The sequence below is a fragment of the Diaphorina citri genome, unplaced genomic scaffold (genome assembly GCF_000475195.1).
Source record: "Diaphorina citri unplaced genomic scaffold, Diaci psyllid genome assembly version 1.1 scaffold301, whole genome shotgun sequence".
Lineage (NCBI taxonomy): Eukaryota > Metazoa > Arthropoda > Insecta > Hemiptera > Psyllidae > Diaphorina > Diaphorina citri.
In genome coordinates, this window is record NW_007377736.1 from 178,773 (window position 1) to 204,178 (window position 25,406).

At 36.9% G+C, this 25,406-nt stretch overlaps 2 protein-coding genes across 2 annotated transcripts; one reads left to right on the forward strand and one right to left on the reverse strand.

Annotated features, from left to right (window-relative positions):
* Window positions 1-7,483: 7,483 nt before the first annotated feature.
* On the forward strand, window positions 7,484-25,402 carry LOC103507259 (methylthioribose-1-phosphate isomerase; the record flags this gene model as incomplete). Its single annotated transcript, XM_026822167.1, is given in 10 exon segments — window positions 7,484-7,908; window positions 15,577-15,763; window positions 15,877-15,952; window positions 16,489-16,697; window positions 17,186-17,384; window positions 18,477-18,685; window positions 24,475-24,605; window positions 24,607-24,636; window positions 24,638-24,674; window positions 25,188-25,402. Coding segments are annotated over 10 exon segments (1,587 nt in total), but the record flags the coding sequence as incomplete, so codon positions are not given.
* LOC113466612 (putative gustatory receptor 28b) lies at window positions 20,143-21,172 on the reverse strand. Its single transcript, XM_026822172.1, has 3 exons — window positions 21,019-21,172; window positions 20,564-20,653; window positions 20,143-20,217 (listed from the first exon to the last, which is right to left on the reverse strand). Exons 1-3 carry the CDS (start codon window positions 21,082-21,084, stop codon window positions 20,143-20,145), a joined length of 231 nt encoding a protein of 76 aa, XP_026677973.1. The 5' UTR covers window positions 21,085-21,172.
* Window positions 25,403-25,406: the final 4 nt, after the last annotated feature.

Sequence of the window (25,406 nt, forward strand, 5' to 3'; positions counted from 1 at the left end):
TATTTTCAGTAACCAGTTCTATAAGCTATGGTAGGCATATTAAATTTGACTCATCACGAATGCTATTGTCAATGTTGGGTGCGGTGTTGTAGCTATTATTTACTTTCATTTCACCGCTTTCCTTAAAATTTGATTCCTCACTCGTCTTTGTTCATGGTTCTGTTTCTGTTTGATAAATGGACAAAGTTTTACCACCCAGTAATATGGAAAATGAAAACAAATCAAAGCTATCATAATATTGATGAATGGAAATCTTTTTTTCACTGTTATTACTGGAAATTGAGAAAACTCATACCTGTCAGTTAGGATAATATTGAAGTTATGTCTTGTTAAAATCACTGTTAAGTCATCTACTCAATTACTCAACTTCGAATTCCTTCACTTTCATATCTACTTGTGTATAACAAGGAATAATCTATTCCTTCAAAGGTGAACAAGGTGAAGTGTAAAACTTTACTGAATTTAATTTTTGCGAGTTGTGCAAATGATTTCGGTTCCTGCAAATATTCCAATTTTTTTCATTGAATGCAAATAATTAAATAATAAAAAATCAAATAAAATCATGTATAAAAATATTACCGATTGTCGTCATATTCAGCCAAAACAAGCCTGGAGAAGTGAAGCCACAGGTGAAAATAATGAAGAAGTCGCAGATGACACTGATCAGAAGTCTGACAAAATCTTCTCCAGTTTCAAATATGTCAACATTATCTCCATATTCTTCGGAGTCATGCCAGTATGTGCTGAGGCTGGGCTGGGAAAAAACAAATATCATCCCTTGGGCTATATGTTCACATTTCTATACAAAGTTATCTGTGTGTACTTTTGTATACGCCCCATTGTATTTATTAGCAACTTTAAGGAAGAACGAGATCTGATGACGGATTGGATTTGGAAACTGGACAAATTTCATTACACGTTCATGTTGTCCAATATAACAACACTTACGATTCTTCTCATTCATACTAACAAGATATCGAAGCTCAATGAAGTCATCGGAGAGATCCATTCAGTAGACATCGCTCTCATCTCACATGATATCATCAGTAGACAGGAGTTGAAGTTTCTCAAGTATCGGGAGGTTAAATACTTCATTCTGGTAATTATCTCGTGTATTGTTCTCATCCTTGGCTCTAGTATGATCATGACACACAAATACTATGCAGACAATCCCTTCAAAATTGTGGTCATCATTCAGGACTTTACTCACATGTGTGCGTTTTGCGTAGAGCTTCAATTCCATGCCTTGGTTATTATGGTGAAACACAGATTTTGTTTGGTCAACAATGAGCTTATTAAAATACTTCACTATCTGCCAGCCCTGAGCATTGTACAGCCTGAAATGTATCGACATGAACCTTATGTCCGCTATAAGATGTACACGGTACACTCCCGCCTGCACACCCTCACTCACATCCACAATATGCTCATGATAGCCTGCATGAAGAGTAACAAGTTGTTCCAGTTCCAAATATTACTTGATATGTTCAACACTTGTGTCTTCTTGCTAGTTGACATTTATGCATTTATGTTTCAACTCCTGTACACGGATATGTCCTGGTTTGATATGTTCAACATTTGGCCAATCCATCATACTCTCAAGTTGATTCTGATTGCATTTAGTGGCCAGGTCGTCAAGGAAAATATCTACCACACAAAAGACATCCTAGCTGTGGCAAGTATCAGCACCAGTGAGGTGGGCGCCACCATCCAATATTTTATCCAGAACGAAATAGAAGCCTATCTCATGGTTCTAAACAATAACAAATTCAATCAAATCTCTCTGTGTCGTGTGATCGCTGTGGACCTTACTATGTTGCTGAGAATTATCAATGGTACTTGTACTTATGTTCTCATTATGTTACAGTACAGGTGGAATGTCTTTTGAAGTGGCGCTGAAAGGTCATTGGAGAAATTCTTACCAACAACATTGATTTTACCTTGGTTCTCTAATTTTCTCTCATCAGTTCTGTTCAATGAATGCATTCATTACAATGGAGACCACCATTTTTTATGAATAAAGGTAGGGTTTATCATTTTATTTAATTTTGCTTCTAAATATTATAAATGGAAACTGTAATTTAAATTTATTACTTTTTGAAATTCTATTTTCAGTGCCTTTCCATTATTATGTTGATTTTATTCATTTGTGAATGAAATGGAAGGGAGTACCACACCAGCAGACCCTCATTATATGATTTCACGTTATTTATTACTCTCGAATTTTCAACTTTGAATTTACCTACACCTGAGTCATCTTGAGTACCAAAGAGAAAACACAATAGATGTGAATATGAGAATAATAACAATCAAATGAATAGTCTTTTACCTCTAATTATTAATTTATGACCTGGTAAGACCCACCATTCATAAAATTACGAAAATACAAATCCATTATAATGTATGATTGTGTCCTGCCTACAGTGTACCTCCTATTACAGCATTTGATCTGTTATGTAGATACATAGTTATGTAGGTAACATTCTGTTTCACCAGAAACATCTCGAGAAAATATATCAATCCAGTCTGGATTTCAACATTTCCGAATTCCTATTACAGCATTTGATCTGTTATGTAGATACATACATAGTTATGTAGGTAACATTCTGTTTCACCAGAAACATCTCGAGAAAATATATCAATCCAGTCTGGATTTCAACATTTCCGAATCATTTGTAGTCTGTTCTGTACTCCTTCCATAAATTCTTTAATAATTATTATTTATAAATTCATATATCGCGTGTTACATAAATCTACGATGGCCAAAGAAGACTAATTTAATATGGTTAAACCTCCCAGAGTGGCGCTCTTAAAGACGTTATTTATGACCGAAAGAGCTTGTAGCAAAGTAGCCAGAAATAATATTATAAAACAAATATGGCCGAAGAAGACTAATTTAATATGGTCAAACCTCCCAGAGTGGCGCTCTTAAAGACGTTATTTATGACCGAAAGAGCTTGTAGCAAAGTAGCCAGAAATAATATTATAAAACAAAAAAGTAGCCAAAATAATCTCCAAGGGGGGTTAGGAAATGTGGATATGTAAACTAATATTGATGTTTGACAAGGTACAAGACCACAACTAACAAATCCATATGCTACTAAGTGACACCTCAATTGGGTACTGGCAAAGTTCAAAGTTTCGTTCAAAGAAATTTTGTTCCTTCGTTAGTTGTAATGTTCAAGAATACCTCTACAGTCTTTCTGAAAAAGACATGTGAAGCTGTAAGTGTAAGTTACAGGTATCAAATTACAAATTTGGTAAACAGTTTGTCTTTCTGAAAAAGACATGTGAAGCTGTAAGTGTAAGTTACAGGTATCAAATTACAAATTTGGTAAAATTGTTTAGAAATTATGATAGGTAGGGGAACACGGGGCAAAATGGCACCTCTAGTGCTTATGAGGTCCTAACTAAAATAATAGAAAGTAAAAATAAAAGTCACACTGATATGGTGATATGTAATTTTGTAACAAAATAAAGCATAATTTTAGCTACAAATTAGATTAGACAAGAACGATATATGTATCACTGGAAAAAAAAACTAAAAATATTTTTATGAGGGTACCAAAAAAAGACCGTTTTGCCCCAAGGCTGGGGCAAAATGGTCCTATACGACCTATACCATATACATGCAAAACACCTTGGGGCAGAATGGAACCCTGGGCACTATTCTCCCATGTACCATTCTGCCCCAGACCATTAAAAAACCATTTTGCCACAAAGCGTCATTTCTTGAAAACTATTTCACAAGTTTAAGAAAATATTGAAAATTACCTTCGATATAAATTTTAAAATATCAATAAACTATTAAAATAGTATTACTGACAGTGTTTTGAAAATCACGTGAAAATTGCATCAAGCACTCGTGAAATCGAAAAAAACCTCCGTACTCTTCAAAAACAAAAGATAAAAGAATCAACCACGGATCAAAACAAAGATAAGACTTGCAAGAATAGTTCCTAGTCCATCCAAGAGAGCTCAGCACTTTCTAGCTCCTGAAAAGGGCGGGTGATCTTCGGTACACAAACGTAGAAGGTGTGATAGGGACTCGTCCGTAAGTTTGGCTCATTGTTTGTTCTTCACAAAATTTTCATGCATTAATTATTTTATTTAGTATATTTACTGTTATTTCTCATTTTCGTTCATTTTAGGGAACAAAACTCGCAACACGGCATGGTAAATAGTATCCTTGTACCTGAACTCATATAGTTTGTATTTAATACTGATAAATACTCGAGGAGTAATGTAGCTATGGTACAGCATTAGTCCCAAAGTCAGGTAGTTGTAAACCAGTGAAACTCGCAACACGGCATGGAAAATAGTATCCTTGTAGCTGAACTCATCTAGTTTGTATTTAATACTGATAAATACTCGAGGAGTAATGTAGCTATGGTACAGCATTAGTCCCAAAGTCAGGTAGTTGTAAACCAGTTGGGTTTTGATAATTTTCAAGGATTTGATATTGACAATAAACGATCCAAAAAGCTGAGTGAACATGATCAAATTCTTGGTGAACAAGGTGTAGTTTAACTTTTCGTTGTAATCGACACTTGAGTTTATGGATTTCATTGTCAGAGGATTACTTCTACTGCTCGATCGCAACTTACAACTTCTCATAAGTAGGTAACTATTAGAAATACCAAGGTAGGTAGGTATGGACACAAAAGAACTAACTAAATAGGTAGGTACGTACCTACGTACCTCTCTTCTTATCAAGTGAACTTCAAGCTTCAAGTCTCTAATTATATTTACCTACTATGTAGGATGTAGGTTACATACGTAGGTACCTACCCACCTAATTGGTGTTTATTTTGACTCAGTGAGATTGGCGCTTCCTTTGTTATCAGGTTCTCAGTAATGACGACAGGTAGGCGTGTAGTTTAATTTTTCGTTGTAATCGACACTTGAGTTTATGGATTTCATTGTCAGAGGATTACTTCTACTGCTCGATCGCAACTTACAACTTCTCATAAGTACGTAACTATTAGAAATACCAAGGTAGGTAGGTATGGACACAAAGAATTAACTAAATAGGTAGGTACGTACCTACGTACCTCTCTTCTTATCAAGTGAACTTTAAGTCTCTAATTATATTTACCTACTATGTAGGATGTAGGTTACATACGTAGGTACCTAATACCTACCCACCTAATTGGTGTTTATTTTGACTCAGTGAGATTGGCGCTTCCTTTGTTATCAGGTTCTCAGTAATGACGACAGGTAGGTAAGCCTAATGACTTGTAAATAGGAAAGCTATAGGTACCTACCCAGGTAGAAACTACCTATAATACTTAACCTACCTTTGAAAGTTTTCACTTTTTTAGTCCGTCCTTCCTTTATTATTACAATAGTAATAAAAAGGTATAAGGGACGGACTATTGTATTCGCTTCGGTGTCTGTCAGTCGGTCTGTCTGTCCCCATAGAAGGACTTATCCAAACCTAGTTTTTTTTTTTTAATGTGTTTTATAGAGGAGGTTAACAATTTAAGTCCTATTCCTCTAGCTAACTATATTCTATCTAATTTCACAATAAATTATTTAACAAAGGGCGAATCAAAAGTGCCTCCGACAGCCTAGTTAGCTTAAAAGAGTTTTGTAAGCACTAAGTTGCATATATCCCTATCAGAATATCCCTTATTAGACCCGTACAGTTTGGGGGCCCTGAGCGAGCGCTGCTTAGATGGCACCTCTTGGTATCCTCTTAATGGGAATAATGGGATAATAAAATATATGAACTCACAGCTTTTCTCTAGAATAAACCTAAGTGTGCGGACTCTTTAGAGTTGCTGCATGTGAATTTTAGAAAAGCGGAGGAGGTTGAAATATACCAGTGAGGGTGCTTCTAGGTTCCATCAAGGCTAGCGGATAGTAGCTTAGGCAGACAGGGGAAAAAAGTCCGGACACAATAGATATAGGTACAAAGGTCGCAGTGATAATTGCATATCTTGTCTCGGGAAATTAGCAACCAGGCGTATACCTAATTAAGTTATAATTGATCTTTAAACCTTCATTTAAGACCCCCGGGACCCCTTGTAAAGGCCCCCAAATTGACACAAGTCAAGGGGTGCCGCTGTTTTAGCGTCACCTATGTTAAGCTACACCGAGGAAGGCCAATAAATGGATGGGTGACTTAAACATTTTATTGGGAATCAAGGGAAAACGGGCTCTAGTCTTGATTTTAAATCATTACATGAAAGTAAAATCAAAAAATCAAATCAAGAATAATAATAAACTGAATATTAAATATAATAGGTAGGTACATAAACATAAATACTGAGATTTGGATTTTTCACAACTTTTTACGTAGGTAGGAATTGACCTTTTATTAATATTATTTTCCCATTTGCAACTGCTCCATTCTCAGATACGTATAACGTAGGTATTGGTAAGTATCAAGCTATCTCTTAGCTTATTCCTAATGTGAGTTTTACTTACCGAAGTAATTATTGGTGTTGATAATGTGAAGAGACCCCCGGCAGAGAACCCCATTTCCCGACTTTCCACTTGTCTCAGAAACAGTTTCAACTGAAAGGAAAGGAGAACAGATATGTTTTTTTTTTTTTTTTTTTTTTTTAAAAATTTGGGCTTTTAAGGCGTGGCGGCCACACAGACAGACAGACACACACACGGACCAATGGCTGAAACACAAGAATGTAACACAAAACGTTTGGTTAAGATGGGTGCTGCGGTTGACGGTATTTTGACCGCTTTTTGGCGGTTTTTGGCCGTTTTTTGGCGGTTTTCAGCTATACCAACTAAACGGTTAGAGATATTGTAAAAGTTACTATAGAACATAAAAATAAGCATCATGCAATAGGATAAGGAAAGTCGTGTGATGTTCACACCAGATTTTTAGCTTTTTCGAAATGGCCCAGTGGCCCTAAAAATAGCGAGCGACCGCGTTATGAATCCCTATACGATTACGATAGTAGGTTGATCCCTATTTAGGGGGGAGGCGAGGCCTGGGCTCCTCCCTCGAGCCTCATTTTTGTCCCTTACTGTAGGCCAGACTCCAAAATTTTGGAGCATCCACCTCAACCCCCCCCCAGATTGGGTAATGTAAACGAATCTTAAAACATTTCAAGTGATCGTGTGAACAACTCCTTTTAGACGTATGGCGCGACTGGCGCGAAATTTTGAAATTCGAAAAAAAAATTCTTATCAGCAAACACCGGCAGGAGGCATCTTTGAATTCTGTGATTAAACTTATCTTTTTCTTATCAGCTTATCTCTTATACTTAGTGGCTGTGTGTCTAGCTGTACGTGGAAAGAATACTATTTAAGTTCCTTTAAATAGTGTCTATTTTCAAGTTAAGAACAGGTGATAAAGGAAAGTAAAGACCAAAAACCCAACCTGTTGGAATTCCCATTAAAGTTTTGTGATCAAATTGTTCATACAAGTGTTTTTCCTTTGTTGAAATAAAACATGAAAAGCCTTCAAAGTATCATCTATGAGAAACACTCTTTATTTAAGTTCCTTTAAATAGTGTCTATTTCCAAGTTAAGAACAGGTGATAAAGGAAAGTAAAGACCAAAAACCCAACCTGTTGGAATTCCCATTAAAGTTGTGATCAAATTGTTCATACAAGTGTTTTTCTTTTGTTGAAATAAAACATGAAAAGCCTTCAAAGTATCATCTATGAGAAACACTCTCTAAAAATCCTTGATCAACTTCTTCTACCACACACAAGCAAGCTGGTTGATATTAACAATGTTGAAGACGCATATCAAGCTATTAAAAGCATGCAAGTTAGAGGAGCACCAGCCATTGCCATTGTTGGATGTCTTGGACTGGTAGTGGACATCAAAGATAAACAGTTCCCTGACAATGAGTCCCTTGAGAAATATGTTGGAGAGAAATTGGATTATCTGGTATCTGCAAGACCCACAGCCGTTAATATGAAGAGAGCCGCAAACCGCACAAAATACTGAATGATCCAGCAGTAAAGCTTGATGTTGATAGTTCCATGCTGACTCTCACTGCCGAAATACTCGTAGTACAAATCCAGCAAAGATGTAGCAAAACAGCATCCCAACGAGAATACTATTTGGAACTTGATCTTTCTGAAAAAGACATGTGAAGCCGTAAGTGTAAGTTACAGGTATCAAATTACAAATTTGGTAAACAGTTTGAGTCTAGTGCTTCGCCATAACTTTGCACATATGTATGGCTACAAATTGGATCCTTGTAACCAAAAAGAACCTAAAGTTTCATCACAATTAATCCTTTCTGACTCCATATTATGCCTTGTAATAAAGCACTAGAATCAAACATTGAAAAGTTACATGGTACCTACAAAAAGACTGGAAAATAAAATATGCAAAAGCGTTGAAATTTGGTAAACAGTTTGAGTCTAGTGCTTCGCCATAACTTTGGACATATGGCTACAAATTGGATCCTTGTAACCAAAAAGAACCTAAAGTTTCATCACAATTAATCCTTTCTGACTCCATATTAAGCCTTGTAATAAAGCACTAGAATCAAACATTGAAAAGTTACATGGTACCTACAAAAAGACTGGAAAATAAAATATGCAAAAGCGTTGAGGGTACTAAATTACTAATGTACACCACAATCCTTCAAAGATATTTTTGAGGGCACAATTTATTGTTTCTGAACTCAGATACACCTCTGAAATGCATGAGAGAGAGAGAGAGAGAGAGAGAGAGAGAGAGAGAGAGAGAGAGAGAGAGAGAGAGAGAGAGAGAGAGAGAGAGAGAGAGAGGATTGGAATATAATGGGACCTCTACAGTCTACACCTATTCTTATCTTTGTTCAGAAACTAAAATGTGAGGACGTTTTATTTCGATTCCATAAATCACAACATATCTCAATGCTACCAACTTATTTAAATAATATTGTTTTAATAAAATAAGGACTGCTTTCTTTTAATCCTGTGAAAAAAAAATCATCAGGGTCGAATTTATAGTTGGTATTTTAATGCATATGGGAACTCACTTCAAGGGTAGCTATTGGAAAATTTGGTGCAATTGGCACATCCACCAATAACAACTTAACAATTCTCTCTATTTCTCTTTCACTGCCAGAAGCACATTCACTTAAAAATTTATAAAGGTGAAAAAATAAAGTCCTTACTTCCATTTTTATCTATCCTGTGTAAAAACGTTTGTTTGGTTCTCTTGCACATCCACTAATAATATTATGCCGTGCGGTACCTTATTCAGGAATAGGTCTAGTTTAAAGCTGTGTCCACACATAGTAGACGCCGTTGACTGAAACCGTACACTGCCTTGACAACATAGATTCACCTCGTCGATCGACGGCCTCGACTATGTGTGGACACAGCTTAACACAGAATTATTAACTGGTGATTCCCATCTGTGGTCAAATTCAGGCCAAATGTTCAACCTATCACCGATGCCGGAAATAAAGGCTAGATCTTTCTAAGGAGAGCCTGGTCAATATTGCCCCCTTATTGAATCGCCCGGTTTATAGGAATGAGGAGATAAATCTAACCAAATAAATTAATTTGTTAAGTACGTGACAAATGGAACCTTACTGATACCGAGGCTGCCGCTATTGCATTTCTCTTTGGATCGTGTAATAATTTACTGAGGAGTAACACCATTGGGTTTGTGATGGCCAAAGTCCGATATGGTATCTACCTATGTACAAATAGATGGAAATGCTCCAATCTATCCCTTTTGAATACGGGGGGGAAAATATGGGATTTTTTTTTTTTTTTTAATCGCTCTTAATCGTTTCTGTTTTAGGACTGATCTGTGGGAGATTACCTAACAGTTTTTCTTCTGTTTTTCTTAGATATGGACGCAGGTACACTTACATAATAGATCAGATTTTAGAGAGAAAAAAAATTGATTTCTGCCTTTGAGTCCAACATATTTCATCGTTTTAGTCCGGGTAAATAAGTGTGGAACATTTTTTCTGCTATCGGCTTTGTTCTATCTACTTGTATGTATGTATAAGATGCATTAAATATTTAAAATATTTCTTGATCTAAAATCCGAAGCCGCTTCCATTTTCTTTTTGGTGATTTATTTCTATTTGGTTGCATCTACATCTAGAGTCTGTGTCCCAATATGTATCATGGATGGAATCAACTTCTGTTTGAAAAATCCCGAATTCTGAGACAGTGAGACCAGAAATTCTGTGTCCCAATATGTATCATGGATGGAATCAACTTCTGTTTGAAAAATCCCGAATTCTGAGACAGTGAGACCAGAAATACCCGTGAGAATTGTCGTGCTTTATGATTCTCCCCATACAGAATAGTGTGTAGAAACACACTACTATCACTTCACGTCACGTGAGCTCATGGGGAGTCAGAAAGATGTAGTTCAAAGTTTTCCTATAATATTGTAGGTAATTTCACTTGGAGCTTACTAGGTACGTGCGCTACGTTCCAAGCTTGAGAAAACTCTTTGAAAAAACTGAAAACAAAGGAACTTTGCTTGTTTTTTCCCTTCCATGTATTCAATATACTCTCGTAAAAAAGAGAATTGGTTACGCACTATTAAAATATTCGTAAAACGAGCAATTTCATATCTCATATGAAATCGAAGCTTTTTTATAAATATTTAAATTGCGGTCTTGTCCTAATGAATAGCTAGTGGACTAATGCCTAATGTGAGGTTAGAGTGGAGATCAATAATATCTCGTGTATTGTTCTCATCCTTGGCTCTAGTATGATCATGACACACAAATACTATGCAGACAATCCCTTCAAAATTGTGGTCATCATTCAGGACTTTACTCACATGTGTGCGTTTTGCGTAGAGCTTCAATTCCATGCCTTGGTTATTATGGTGAATATAAATATTTAAATTGCGGTCTTGTCCTAATGAATAGCTAGTGGACTAATGCCTAATGTGAGGTTAGAGTGGAGATCAATAATCGTACAGCACGCAAACACATCAATATAGGAAATGATATATTATTACCTCAACTAACCCTTTTGGTAGCTTGGAATCGTGAAATTATCTCAACACATGCTCACCGTAAAAGGAGGCCTAAAGTCCGCTCCCACTTGTCAGTTTCATCCGATTTTTTTCCGAATGTCCTGTAGGCAATGCAATTTAAATGAGTGTTCCTACTACGCACGACACGATTTTTTTCCGAAGACAATGGAGACCACCATTTTTTATTAATAAAGGTATGGTTTATCATTTTATTTAATTTTGCTTCTAAATATTATAAATGGAAACTATAATTTAAATTTATTACTTTTTGAAATTCTATTTTCAGTGCCTTTCCATTATTATGTTGATTTTATTCATTTGTGAATGAAATGGAAGGGAGTACCACACCAGCAGACCCTCATTATATGATTTCACGTTATTTATTACTCTCGAATTTTCAACTTTGAATTTACCTACACCTGAGTCATCTTGAGTACCAAAGAGAAAACACAATAGATGTGAATATGAGAATAATAACAATCAAATGAATAGTCTTTTACCTCTAATTATTAATTTATGACCTGGTAAGACCCACCATTCATAAAATTACGAAAATACAAATCCATTATAATGTATGATTGTGTCCTGCCTACAGTGTACCTCCTATTACAGACGTGAAATCTGACGTCACAACTCTATGAACTTTTTCATTAGAACGGCAATTGAAAATTGAATTTTCGACCTTTTAAAGTTACTTTTTCGGAGTTTTGAACTCAGATTTGGATTTTTCACAACTTTTTACGTAGGAATCGACACTCTCCCTCCCTCTCTCTTTTTCTCTCCATTTATTCTGTATGGGTATGAAAATGTCTTTTGGTGATTTGGACACATCCAACAAATTTTCTCGCTTATGGTATAACAATATTACTCCTTACAATTCAGTTTGTGTATATGCAATAAGAAATGTTCGGAATAATCGAGCGAATGAAGGTAGAAAATTATTGAGAAAGGATGTAATTTCCTTTGTCAAAGGTAGGTAGACTTCCGTACCTACTGGGGATGAGTAGGTAGTAGGTACTTCACTCTTCTCTTTATCCATCAACAATTTTCTTTTCTTTATCCAAATGGACGCATGCATACCTACTTCAGTTATTCTGATGAAATCGTACCTATTCTGGTATTTTTGTTGAGGATTTAGATAATTGTTCCTGGTTCCTCTGACACTTACTTCCCATGGTTGACCAACTCATTGTGAAACTGGATCAGGACCACCAGGTAGGTAATTCCTGCTGCCACAGCCTGCCAAAAGAAAACAATATGGCCATAGTTGTTTAGGAAGTATGCTGATTCCTGTGTCGTTTTGGCAACCCGAACTTTAGGTCCGTGAATAAATAGATCAGTTGCGCTTACTTGGGTGATGTTTCAAAGTCATAGAGCAGGAAAAACAAGGACCAACGGATTTTTTCTTTTTCTTCTACGACTTCTAAATACCGAGATAAATCGATTTAAAAAATACCGGTAAATCGTGAAGTTTGATATGATATATTATTACCTCAACTAACCCTTTTGGTATCTTGGAATCGTGAAATTATGAGATAATTTATCTCAACACATGCTCACCGTAAGAGGATGTCTAAAGTCCGCTCCCCCTTGTCAGTTTCATCCGATTTTTTTCCGAATGTCCTGTAGGCAATGCAATTGAAATGAATGTTCCTACTACGCACGACACGATTTTTTTCCGAACGACAAGTGGGGACGGGCCTTAAGGGATGGAATTTATTGGTGAATCTCGGCCTTTTCAGGATAAGATTAGGTTATCAAATTCCGAGGTTGCGAAATTTACAGGTAAAACCTTGAGTGGATGCTCCAAATTATTTACAGATATTTCTAGTACATTACTACATTTCGGGGCCCCTAAATGACCCTGCGAGGCCCCTGAATATACGGGGGCTGCGGGGGTGATTTATACAGCAAAGCGTTTGTGTCTTGTTTCTAAAGTCGCGGTCGGTTTAGATTATTAAGGGTTAATCAATACATTATGATGAATTTATGTAATAGTAATGGTTACACACGATTGTGGATCATTAGTTAGGTATAGGTATTAAATTTGTGATCTATCTATGTACCATTGTACCTGTACCTATACGTACCTATCTCTCTCTCTCTCTCTCTCTCTCTCTCTCTCTCTCTCTCTCTCTCTCTCTCTCTCTCTCTCTCTCTCCCCCTATAATACCTAACCTACCTTTGAAAGTTTTCATTTTCACTTCTTTTTTTTATGTGTTTTATTTAAAGAGGAGGTTAACAATTTAAGTCCTATTCCTCTAGCTAACTATATTCTATCATTTCTATCTAATTTCACAATAAATTATTTAACAATAAAGAGACCTAATAATACAACAAAATTTGACCTAATAATACAACAAAACCTAATAATACAACAAAATGCTAGAGGCCCCTACGTTTCAGGCCGATTTAAATAAGTCAAGGGGTGCCGCTGTGAAGCTCTTCAACAATGGTGGTCACTGTTTATCTAATCAAGTAATGGCCATGTGTTTTGATATCACAGCGCTTAACAAAGGGCGAATCAAAAGTGCCTCCGACAGCCTAGTTAGCTTAAAATGTAGCACGCCTGCCTTGTAAGAGTTTTGTAAGCACTAAGTTGCATACTTATATCCCTCATTAATATCAGAATATCCCTTATTAGACCCGTACAGTTTGGTGGCCCTGAGCGAGAGCTGCTTAGATGGCACCTCTTGGTATCCTCTTAATGGGAATAATGGGATAATAAATATATCATATATATGAACTCACAGCTTTTCTCTAGAATAAACCTAAGTGTGCGGACTCTTTAGAGTTGCTGCAGGTGAATTTTAGAGAAACGGAGGAGGTTGAAATATACCTACCAGTGAGGGTGCTTCTAGGTTCGATCAAGGCTAGCGGATAGTAGCTTAGGCAGACAGGGGAAAAAAGTCCGGACACAATAGATCTACAAAGGTCGCAGTGATAATTGCATATCCTGTCTCGGGAAATTAGCAACCAGGCATATAATTAAGTTATAATTATTGATCTTCATACTTTCATTTAAGACCCCCGGGGCCCCTTGTAAAGGCCCCCAAATTGACACAAGTCAAGGGGTGCCGCTGGGCCCTCAATTTTTTTCAAAACAGGTTTTTTTCCAACTAGGCTGGCGGGGGCACTTTTGATTCGCCCTTTGTTAAGCACTGTGATATCAAAACACATGGCCTTTACTTGATTAGACTCGCACTGCGTGCTCGGGAGGGGGGCTTCGTCGTCCCCCTCCATCCCCCCCGAGGGCTTCACGTGTTCGCTACGCGGGATTGCGTATACGGTCGCGCTGCGTGCATTGGGGAACTAAAAAAAGTCAGTATCTTTGGAACGGTTTGGAATTTGGGGAGTTTTCTCAGTATGTACAAAAAATCTGGTGTGAACATCACATGACTTTCCTTATCCTATTGAATGATGCTTATTTGAGTGTCCTTTTACCTTAACTTTTATAATATCTCTAACCGCTTTGTCGCTAGGTATAGCTGAAAATTGCCAAAAAACGGTCGAAATCTGTCCAAAAGCGGTCAAAATACCGTCAAGCGCAGCAACCATCTCAACCAAACGTTTTGGATTGCATCCTTGTCACATTTGAGAAATACATAGGTACCAAATTTCAAATCTCTAGGTTATACCGTTCCCAAGATATTGTTAAATTACACCGAAAAACGCCAAAAAGCGGTAAAATGCCGCCAACCGTTGCACCGGTCTTAACCAAAAGACCGGTCTCCGTGTCGCATCCTTGTCACATTTGACAGCTACATACCAAATTTCAACTCTCTAGCTCTTACCGTTCTCGAGATATTTTGTTTACAGACAGACAGACACACGGACACACAGACAGACAGACACACACACGGACCAATGGCTGAAACACAAGAATGTAACACAAAACGTTTGGTTAAGATGGGTGCTGCGGTTGACGGTATTTTGACCGCTTTTTGGCGGTTTTTGGCCGTTTTTTGGCGGTTTTCAGCTATACCAACTAAACGGTTAGAGATATTGTAAAAGTTACTATAGAACATAAAAATAAGCAACAAAAGTAGAGAATTTCGCCCAAGGATACTTTGGAGTTGACAATAAGCTCTGAGATTCGCATCACATTTGCTGGTAGAATGAGGCACACCAGAGCCACAATGGCATAGCTGGAAATCTGGCTATGGTGATTTCTAAATAGAGAAATGACGTTGTCGTCAGCTTGGTTTGTCCGCGAGTTGGTCGAACTGTGAAAATCATCGGGAGTGATTTTGTTTCGTCTATTGAACTTGTATTTCCATAAATTTTCGTAAGAATGCCACCAGCCGTTCTGTTGATGGAAAAATAGAAAAGATAAAAAAATGTTACTGGAAACATGTGGAAGTATGAGGAATTGAGGATAATTATGAGGTTTTAGGTACGACGCGACGTATGGTAGGCACCTACCGCCGGGCCATACCGTGCCACGCCTACTCTCAGTAATCTCCTTCTTTCTGAATAAGTATGAAACGCTTACCTTTCTGCCCAGGACATCAGCCCCACCATCGGGTTTGCCATTGTCAGCATTAGGCAAGGATTTGTTAAAGTTAATATACATATCACTGAGGTACAAATAATTATACAGGGTGTTCAGATACTTGCTTCATGTATTGGGAGAACTTCTTTGTGGCCTCCGTGGAACTCCAGTTTTTCATGATTTGCTATTCCATCTACTTGAGATTCTTTGAGATCAACATTATGCTGGACAATATCTATAACGACTATCACACACCTATGTTTGAGCACTTGGCTGGAGGAAAGATTGAATTCCATATAACAGATGACATTGTCATCGATAATGTGGGTAAGTACCTACCTATATATACTAAGAAAAGGTAAGAGTAGGTATAGAGTCTTTGGACAGTACTTTTATGCTTGCTGCAAAGATCTCAATGTTGTAACAAATTTTGGTTACAGACACAACCGAGTACAAAATCATTCAGAACATTCCTTTGGAGAACATCAATTTCGAATACATCCGCATTTCTCATTTGTTCCTCTGACGTCTACTATGTGTAGAGTGTAGACACAGCTTTAAACTAGACCTATTCCTGAATAAGGTACCGCACGGCATAATATTATTAGTGGATGTGCAAGAGAACCAAATCAACCAAACGTTTTTACACAGGATACATAAAAATGGAAGTAAGGACTTTAATTTTTCACCTTTATAAATTTTTAAGTGAATGTGCTTCTGACAGTGAAAGAGAAATAGAGAGAATTGTTAAGTTGTTATTGGTGGATGTTCCAATTGCACCAAATTTTCCAATAACTACCCTTGAAGTGAGTTCCTATATGCATTAAAATACCAACTATAAATTCGACCCTGATGATTTTTTTTTCACAGGATTAAAAGAAAGCAGTCCTTATTTTATTAAAACACAATACCTACCTACTTAAAGAAAAGTTGAAGACTGGCAGACCATTATTGCCCAGGACAGAAGGGTGGTGAGGTCTGTGAATGATGTGCAGTAAATAAGTAATAAAAATATTAAATAATTTAAAAAATGTGTAAATCCCTATTTTCAGACTCATTCAACTCATTGAAAGTATGCTGGAAAAAGACATTTCTGATAACAAAGCCATTGGCAGAAATGGGGCTCAAGCATTGATTGATTTAAATCCAAGAGTTTCCAAGCTGAATGTATTGACACATTGTAACACTGGGTCCCTAGCAACAGCAGAGTATGGTACTGCTCTAGGGGTTATTAGGTCCCTTCATGGTGCAAATAAAATAGGTAAGTATTGAAAGGTTTTTAAATGAAGAAGAAATTAATACTTTAGTAATAGAATGTAGGTAAAAGAAAGTAAAAAAGCTAGGGGAAACAAAATTTCCCCAGTCATAGCCTGCTTTAAAAATGTTTTAACGAATAGTTAAACATGGACTTTGTGAAGATTGTGCAGTAGAAAGGGCTCAAAAAATAAATTTAAAAACTAAAGTAAAAAACTTGGAGTACTATATTTAGGGGCGCCTAAATGACCCTGCAAGGCCTTTGAATATACAGGGGCTCCGGGGGTGAGTTATACACCACAGCATTTGTCTCTTGTTTCTAAAGTCGCGGTAGGATCTTAAGGGTTAATCAATACATTATGATGAATTAATGTAATAGTAATGGTTACACACGATTGTGGATCATTAGTTAGGTATGTATATTCAGTTTGTGATCTAACTATCTCCTCTCTCTATCTCTCTCTCTCTCTCTCTCTCTCTCTCTCTCTCTCTCTCTATGTCTTGGACTGGTAGTGGACATCAAAGATAAACAGTTTCCTGACAATGATTCCCTTGAGAAATATGTTGGAGAGAAATTGGATTATCTGGTATCTGCAAGACCCACAGCCGTTAATATGAAGAGAGCTGCAGATTCTGTCAAATCAAGTTTGTCGGAATGGGCCAAAGCTTCTCCAGTGAACACAGTGAAGACAAGGTAATAGATCAGTTGCGCTTACTTGGGTGATGTTTCCAAGTCATAGAGCAGGAAAAATGAGGACCAACGGAATTTTTCTTTTTCTTCTATATTACAACATTGAGATCAATATTAAGTAGGTACTTGAATGAGGATCTTTCCAGCAAGCATAAAAGTATTGTCCAAGATTCTGTACTCGTACATGCTTAGTAAGTAAATCTTCTTCTGCCTACTTACCTACATTATCGATGACAATGTCATCCGTGATATGGAATTCTGACTTCTAGATACTGAGATAAATCAATCTAAAAAATACCGGTAAATCGTGAAGTTTGATGTCACGGCATATGCTCCCGTAGGCAATGACATCATAATTCACGACTCCCGCTTTGTTTTTTTGTTTTTTTTTTTTTGTTTTTTTTTTGTGTGCAAGCGTTTCTGTGCATCTTGACGTGAAATCTGATGTCACAACTCTTTGAACTTTTTCATTAGAACAGCAATTAAAAATTGAATTTTCAACCTCTTAAAGTTACTTTTTTTGGAGTTTTGACCTCAGATTTGGATTTTTCACAGCTTTTTACGTAGGAATCGACCTTTCATTAAAAATATTTTCCCAATTGCAACTCCTCCATTATTAAAACCATTGTGCCTACTTAGTTAGCGGTTAAGTTCCTAAAAAAAAAAAAAATAAATAAAATAATAATAATAATATAATAATAAAGTTGAAGACTTTTTTTATATTAAAACCATTGTGCCAACTTACTCAGTGGTTATTAAAATGGATGTGGCACATAAGGTATCAGGAAGAGACCGCCTTGACCTAATAATAATAATAATAGTGGTTAAGTTCCCAAAAAAAAATAATAATAATAAAAAAAAACTAGGAATGGACAAAGTTGAAGACTTTTTTTTTATGTACCTTGGAACTGCTTTCACATTACTTAAAGAAAAGTTGAAGACCTGCAGACCATTATTGCTCAGGACAGAATCATGTCAAGAAGGGTGGTGACTAGTGAATGAAGCTAAGGACTCTTGTGGTCTGTGAATGATGTGCAGTAAATAAATGATAAAAATATTAAATAATTTAAAAAATGTGTAAATCCCTATTTTCAGACTCATTCAACTCATTGAAAGTATGCTGGAGAAAGACATTTCTGATAACAAAGCCATTGGCAGAAATGGGGCTCAAGCATTGATTGATTTAAATCCAGGAGTTTCCAAGCTGAATGTATTGACACATTGTAACACTGGGTCCCTAGCAACAGCAGAGTATGGTACTGCTCTAGGGGTTATTAGGTCCCTTCATGGTGCAAATAAAATAGGTAAGTATTGAAAGGTTTTTAAATGAAGAAGAAATGAATACTTTAGTAATAGAATGTAGGTAAAAGAAAGTAAAAAAGGTAGGGGAAACAAAATTTCCCCAGTCACCTGAGAAACTTTCTAAACATAGGTAATTTGATGTACTCATACATATCATCGGCCCAAAGACAAAGAGGCGTAAGTGTAAAAATCACAATTTTGAGTTATCATGTGTATCAGGAAAAAATCTGCTGGAAACTAAATTAAAAAACTTGTAGTGGAGTACTATATTTAGGGGCGCCTAAATGACCCTGTGAGGCCCCTGAATATACAGGGGCTCCAGGGGTGAGTTATACACCAGAGCATTTGTCTCTTGTTTCTAAAGTCGCGGTCGGATCTTAAGGGTTCATCAATACATTATGATGAATTTATGTAATAGTAATGGTCACAGACGATTGTGGATCATTAGTTAAGTATATTCAGGTTGTGATCTAACTATCTCCTCTCTCTCTTCTCTCTCTCTCTCTCTCTCTCTTCTCTCTCTCTCTCTCTCTCTCTCTTCTTCCCTCCCTTTTTCCTTCTCTTTCTGTTCTCCCTCTTCCTGCTCTGCCTTTTCTTCCTTCTTCTACTGTTCTCTTTCCTTCTTCTTCTCCTCCTCTCACGCTTCTTCTTCACCTCCTCTTCCTTCTCGGTTTCCTCTGTATGAGTATAAAAATGTCTTTTGGTAAATTGAACACATCCAATTCGTTCCTTTTTTTGTATAACAAAATTACTTTAATTACTCCTTGCATTTCATTTTGTATGTGCAATAGGAAATGTTTAGAATAATCGAGCGTGTGAAAGTAGAAAATTGAGAAAGGATGGAATTTCCATTGTCACAGGTAGGTAGGTAGGTAGCCTTCCATTTCATTTTGTATGTGCATTAGGAAATGTTTAGAATAATCGAGCGTGTGAAAGTAGAAAATTGAGAAAGGATGGAATTTCCATTGTCACAGGTAGGTAGGTAGGTATTGGCCTTAATGGGTATGAGTAGGTCTCTTCTCTTTATCCATCGATAAATTTCTTTCCTTTTTTCCAAATGGACACAAACTTTATTCTTGAAGTTCTTGTGATGAAATCGTATCTATTCTGGTATTTCTGGTAAGGGTTGTAGGTAGGTATTGTTCTTGGTGAGACTTACTTCTCATGGTTGACCAACTCATTGTGAAACTGGATTAGGACCACCAAGTAGGTAATTCCTGCCGCCACAGCCTGCCAAAAGAAAACAATATGGACGTAGATCTAGGTAATATACAGACGGTAGGTAGGTAGGTATTGGCCTTAATGGGTATGAGTAGGTCTCTTCTCTTTATCCATCGATAAATTTCTTTCCTTTTTTCCAAATGGACACAAACTTTATTCTTGAAGTTCTTGTGATGAAATCGTATCTATTCTGGTATTTCTGGTAAGGGTTGTAGGTAGGTATTGTTCTTGGTGAGACTTACTTCTCATGGTTGACCAACTCATTGTGAAACTGGATTAGGACCACCAAGTAGGTAATTCCTGCCGCCACAGCCTGCCAAAAGAAAACAATATGGACGTAGATCTAGGTATTATACAGACCTATACCTGACTATTTCTTAACAGTCTTCACTTATTCCTAATGTGAGTTTTACTTACCGAAGTAATTATTGGTGTTGATAATGTGAAGAGACCCCCGGCAGAAAACCCCATTTCATATACAGACCTATACCTGACTATTTCTTAACAGTTTTCACTTATTCCTAATGTGAGTTTTACTTACCGAAGTAATTATTGGTGTTGATAATGTGAAGAGACCCCCGGCAGAAAACCCCATTTCTTATACCTGACTATTTCTTAACAGTGTTCACTTATTCCTAATGTGAGTTTTACTTACTTACCGAAGTAATTATTGGTGTTGATAATGTGAAGAGACCCCCGGCAGAAAACCCCATTTCCCGACTTTCCACTTGTCTCAGAAACAGTTTCAACTGAAAACAGAACAGGAAACATTAATTGCCTATAATTAATTAATTATTTTAAACATAAAATATGTACCTACTTACCTATGTTGTAAAATAGAATATACGAAGTTGGTACCTATTTTTACTTTCTATTACTACAGTATAGCGGAGCTATACTAGTAATGAAAGTATTGCAATCGGTCCAAATTTTCAAAATCGTAAATAGCTACTCGAAACTTAGAAAAGAGGGCAATTTGATGTTACGCTTTTGTCTTTTCCTGGAGATAGCGAATTTTCGGCCAAAATTAGTGCTACTCGTAGTAAAAAAAAAATAAAAATGGAAAATCGGACCATTTCTGGATGGGACAAAGGACAAAGCAGTACCTACTTACTTCTTCTTGGATTTCAATCTTGATATTTTGATTGTTCAATGACGTCACCAAAGTTTTGGTCCTCATCGACTGAAAAAAGAGAATAAATATCACATATGTATTATGTGCGTTGTAGTAGGTATTTCATAGGTATCTAATGTAGTAGGTATCGAATAGGTAAGATACATAAATTAACACCCTCTTTGATATATAAATTGAAACTTAGTCAAGATTTAGTAAAGATCAGTGGCGTAGCGTCCATGTAGGGCGTGTATGGCGGCCATACACTCTAAATTTACTCAAATACCCTTAAATATTGACTTTAAATATCCAGTGGCGTAGCGTCCATGTAGGGCGTGTATGGCGGCCATACACTCTAAATTTACTCAAATACCCTTAAATATTGACTTTAAATATTTAAATTAACACCCTCTTTGATATATAAATTGAAATTTAGTCAAGATTTAGTAAAGATACATTTTCCTGTAAAAAGAAATATGTATCTTGAATGCAAAGGACCTTTTCTGGCCATGCATGAAAGCTCTTCGATTGAAACCACGTCGAAAATTTACCTCAATGGTGGTTTTGTGTGCCACAATCACAATTGACGCAAACCGACTGGTCAAGAGCACTGACTCTCAATCTGGAGGTGCTGGGTTCGAATCCCGGTCATGGCAAAAAATTTCTGACCGAACTTTTCCGTCCGTGGATAGGCATGGATGTAAAAGAATATGCCTTGAAGTAAAGCGAAAGTGGTTCCAATTCCAAGGTACAATCTTTTTAAAATCTCTTAGAGAATACTATTTGGAACTTGAAAATGATGTTCAGAACAACGTAAGCCTCACAGAGGAACAAGTGAGAAATGCGGATGTATTCGAAATTGATGTTCTCCAAAGGAATGTTCTGAATGATTTTGTACTCGGTTGTGTCTGAAACCAGAATTGGTTACAACATTGAGATCAATATTAAGTACTTGAATGAGGATCTTTCCAGCAAGCATAAAAGTACTGTCCAAGACTCTGTACTCGTACATGCTTAGTAAGTAAATCTTCTTCTGCCTACTTACCTACATTATCGATGACAATGTCATCCGTGATATGGAATTCAATCTTTCCTCCAGCCAAGTGCTCAAACATAGGTGTGTGATAGTCGTTATAGATATTGTCCAGCATGATGTTAATCTCAAAGAATCTCAAGTAGATGGAATAGCAAACCATAAAAAACTGGAGCTCCACGGAGGCCACAAAGAAGTTCTCCCAATACATGAAGCAAAAGTAGAGAATTTCGCTCAAAGATACTTCGGAGTACCCATATCCGTTACCGGTACTTCCTAACCAATCAGATTAGAGTATTTTTGAAGGTGGATAAAATACTCTGCTCTGATTGATCAAGTATCTGTGTCAGATATCGGTCAGGTAGGTGTGAATGACTGTGGAAAACATTACAGGATAACAGGACGCACTTTCTAATAACTCACCGATTCTTATTAAACTCAGGACTACTCTGAGAAATCTGACTGTGGTGATTTCTGAATAGAGAAATGACGTTGTCGTCAGCTTGGTTTGTCCGCGAGTTGGTCGAACTGTGATCATCCGGAGTGATTTTGTTCCGTCTGTTGAAGTTGTATTTCCTAAAATTTTCGTAAGAATGCCACCAGCCGTTCTGTTGATGGAAAATTAGAAAAGGTAAATGTTACTGGAAGTACCTATATATTAAAATAAACAGACCCATGTCTACCTTTTTTTAGGATATTGCTGTTCAATTTTCAAAATAGCATCCACAAGAATAAAAGCGTCCTCAGGATCCTTTAAATATTCTCCTTGAATTCGAGGCAAATCCTCTATGGGGTTTTCACCGAGCAGCACTCGTCCTCTACTTTTAGTTAGGATATTGGGTAGATACGACGTATGGTAAAGCACTATAGGTTAAGTAGATACCTACCTACCTACCTACCGATGCGCCGTGCCGTACCGTCCTATGCCTACTCTTAGTAATCTCCCTCTTTCTAAACGAGTATGGAACGCTTACCTTTCTGCCCAGGACATCAGCCCCACCATCAGGTTTGCCATTGTCAGCATTCGACAAGGATTTGTTAAAGTTAATATACATATCACTGAGGTACAAATAATTATACAGGGTGTTCAGATAGATTTTCATTCGGTACACAGTTATTTTCGACAACATTGCCGTAATGTCGACCACAATGGGGAAGAGAACACGCAACACAGCGTGGTAAATAGTATCCTTGTAGCTGAACCTGCTGAACTCATCTATTTTGTATATGATACTGATAAATACTCGAGGAGTAATGTAGCTATGGAACAACATGAGCCCCAACGTCAGATAGTTGTAGACTAGTTGGATTTTGATGATTTTCAAGGATTTGATATTCATGATGAAGGATCCAAAAAGCTGAGTAAACATGATCAAATGCTTGGTGAACAAGGTGTAGTTTAACTTTTCGTTGTAATCGACACTTGAGTTTATGGATTTCATTGTCAGAGGATTACCTGGAACTCGAACACAACTTGCAACTTTTCATGAGTAGGTAACCGTTAGAAATACCAAGGTAGGTAGGTAGGTATAGAACTAACCAAATACCTAGGTACCTACCCCTCTTCTTATCAAGTCAACTTCAAGCCTTTAATTATATTTACCCACCTACTACATAGGTAAATAGGCATAAGGTACCTAAATGGTGTTTGTTTCGGCTCAGAGAGATTGACGTTTCCTTTGTTATCAGGTTTTCACTCATGACGACTGGTGAGCCTAATGACTTGTAAATAAGAAAGCTATACCTACCCAGGTATAAAGTAGGTACCTACCTTACTATAGGAACTTACAGGTAATACAATACATATACGAGTAGGTATACCTACCTACCATCGAAAATTTCCACTTCTTTTGTTTAAATAGCCCTAATTAGGGAAACATTGGCCAAACTGTTTATCTTCTGTAAACAGGGCCTAGGGATACCTCTTTCACTTCTACGTTTAATTATTTTATCAATCCCTGCGTTAACTTGCGCGACTTTGGCCGAAATCCAAGTCCTGAAAAAAGCTAGAATAACTCTTTTTGAGCTATTTCGAAATGGCCCTAAATTTCTAAAGACCTGGCCCGCGGACACTTTTGATCTAAGTATACATACCTACCTACGTAAATAATCGAATCTCTCTGCAAATTTTGAGCGCCCTGGGGCTAAAACTTATTTAGGCCCTCCTGAAAAATGTGATTTTCGCACTTACGCCACTTTGTTTGGGACAACGATATGAGCTACAAACTCTTACAATCAGACTCAAAAAATGCTAGTTGAAAGTATAAGTGCAGTGTGCAGCATAACATTATGATCACTAAATATTTACTTATTTTACTTACCTATATACTTACATAGAAAAAAAAAAACAGTAGGAAATTTATCTCCATCTGCTAAAGTGTACATTGTGTACATTCTGTTTTTTTTTTTTTTTTTCTTTTCAGGGGCAGCGTATTGCACAGAAACACGCCCCTACAACCAAGGTGCCAGGTAACAGCTTACGAGCTAGTGTAATGAAGCCATTCCCGCCAAACTTATTTGTGACAGTGCAGTGTCTGTCCTATTGAAAACTCACAGGCATTCACGGTATTGTCGTAGGAGCTGACCAGGGTAGCAGCCAATGGGGATAAAGCCAATAAAATGGAACTTACAGGTAACTAATAACATAAATCAATGTCAATGGTTTAAGCCATGAGAGCCGAGGCCTACATTAAAATCACACCAAACTTCTTCAAACCCATCTCTCTTTTTTCCTAATATCTCAGTCAATCCCAGAGTTAGAAGTGGTTAAAATTCAGCAAGATCCAAAGAAAAAAAAGAGTTTGGTTCTTATGGGTTAAAGTTCTATTGTCTTTGAACTTGCAATCTTACTTGAAGGGGAAAATAAGTACTGGTACATATCTCATCACTGTGATTATGTTATTGAAAGTTTTACCCAGTGTTATTTTGGTCCTATTATAATTTTAATGAAGTCAGTTTGGACTAATTTGGAGCTTTCTAGGAATTTCTAAAAATAATAATAATAATAAATAAAATGATGAAAATGATTTTGAAATAAATTTTAAAGAAAGAACAATGTATCTAGAGGGTAGTTCGTAGGTACCTAGAATACCTACCTACTTATATTTTTTCTGGAGGTAAAATTTAGAGTTGGATTGCTTTTTTTAGATCGCCGTATCTGCCAAACATCACAAAGTTCCATTCTTCATTGCGGCTCCATGGACTTCAATAGATCTGGACATTCCCAATGGTGACGCCATTGTTATTGAAGAGAGGCCAAGTCAGGAGATGACACATGTTGCTGGAATACATGTGGCGGCCTCAGGTGAGAATAAATCATACAACAGGTTGTACAACAAGCCCCCCTCTGTGACTG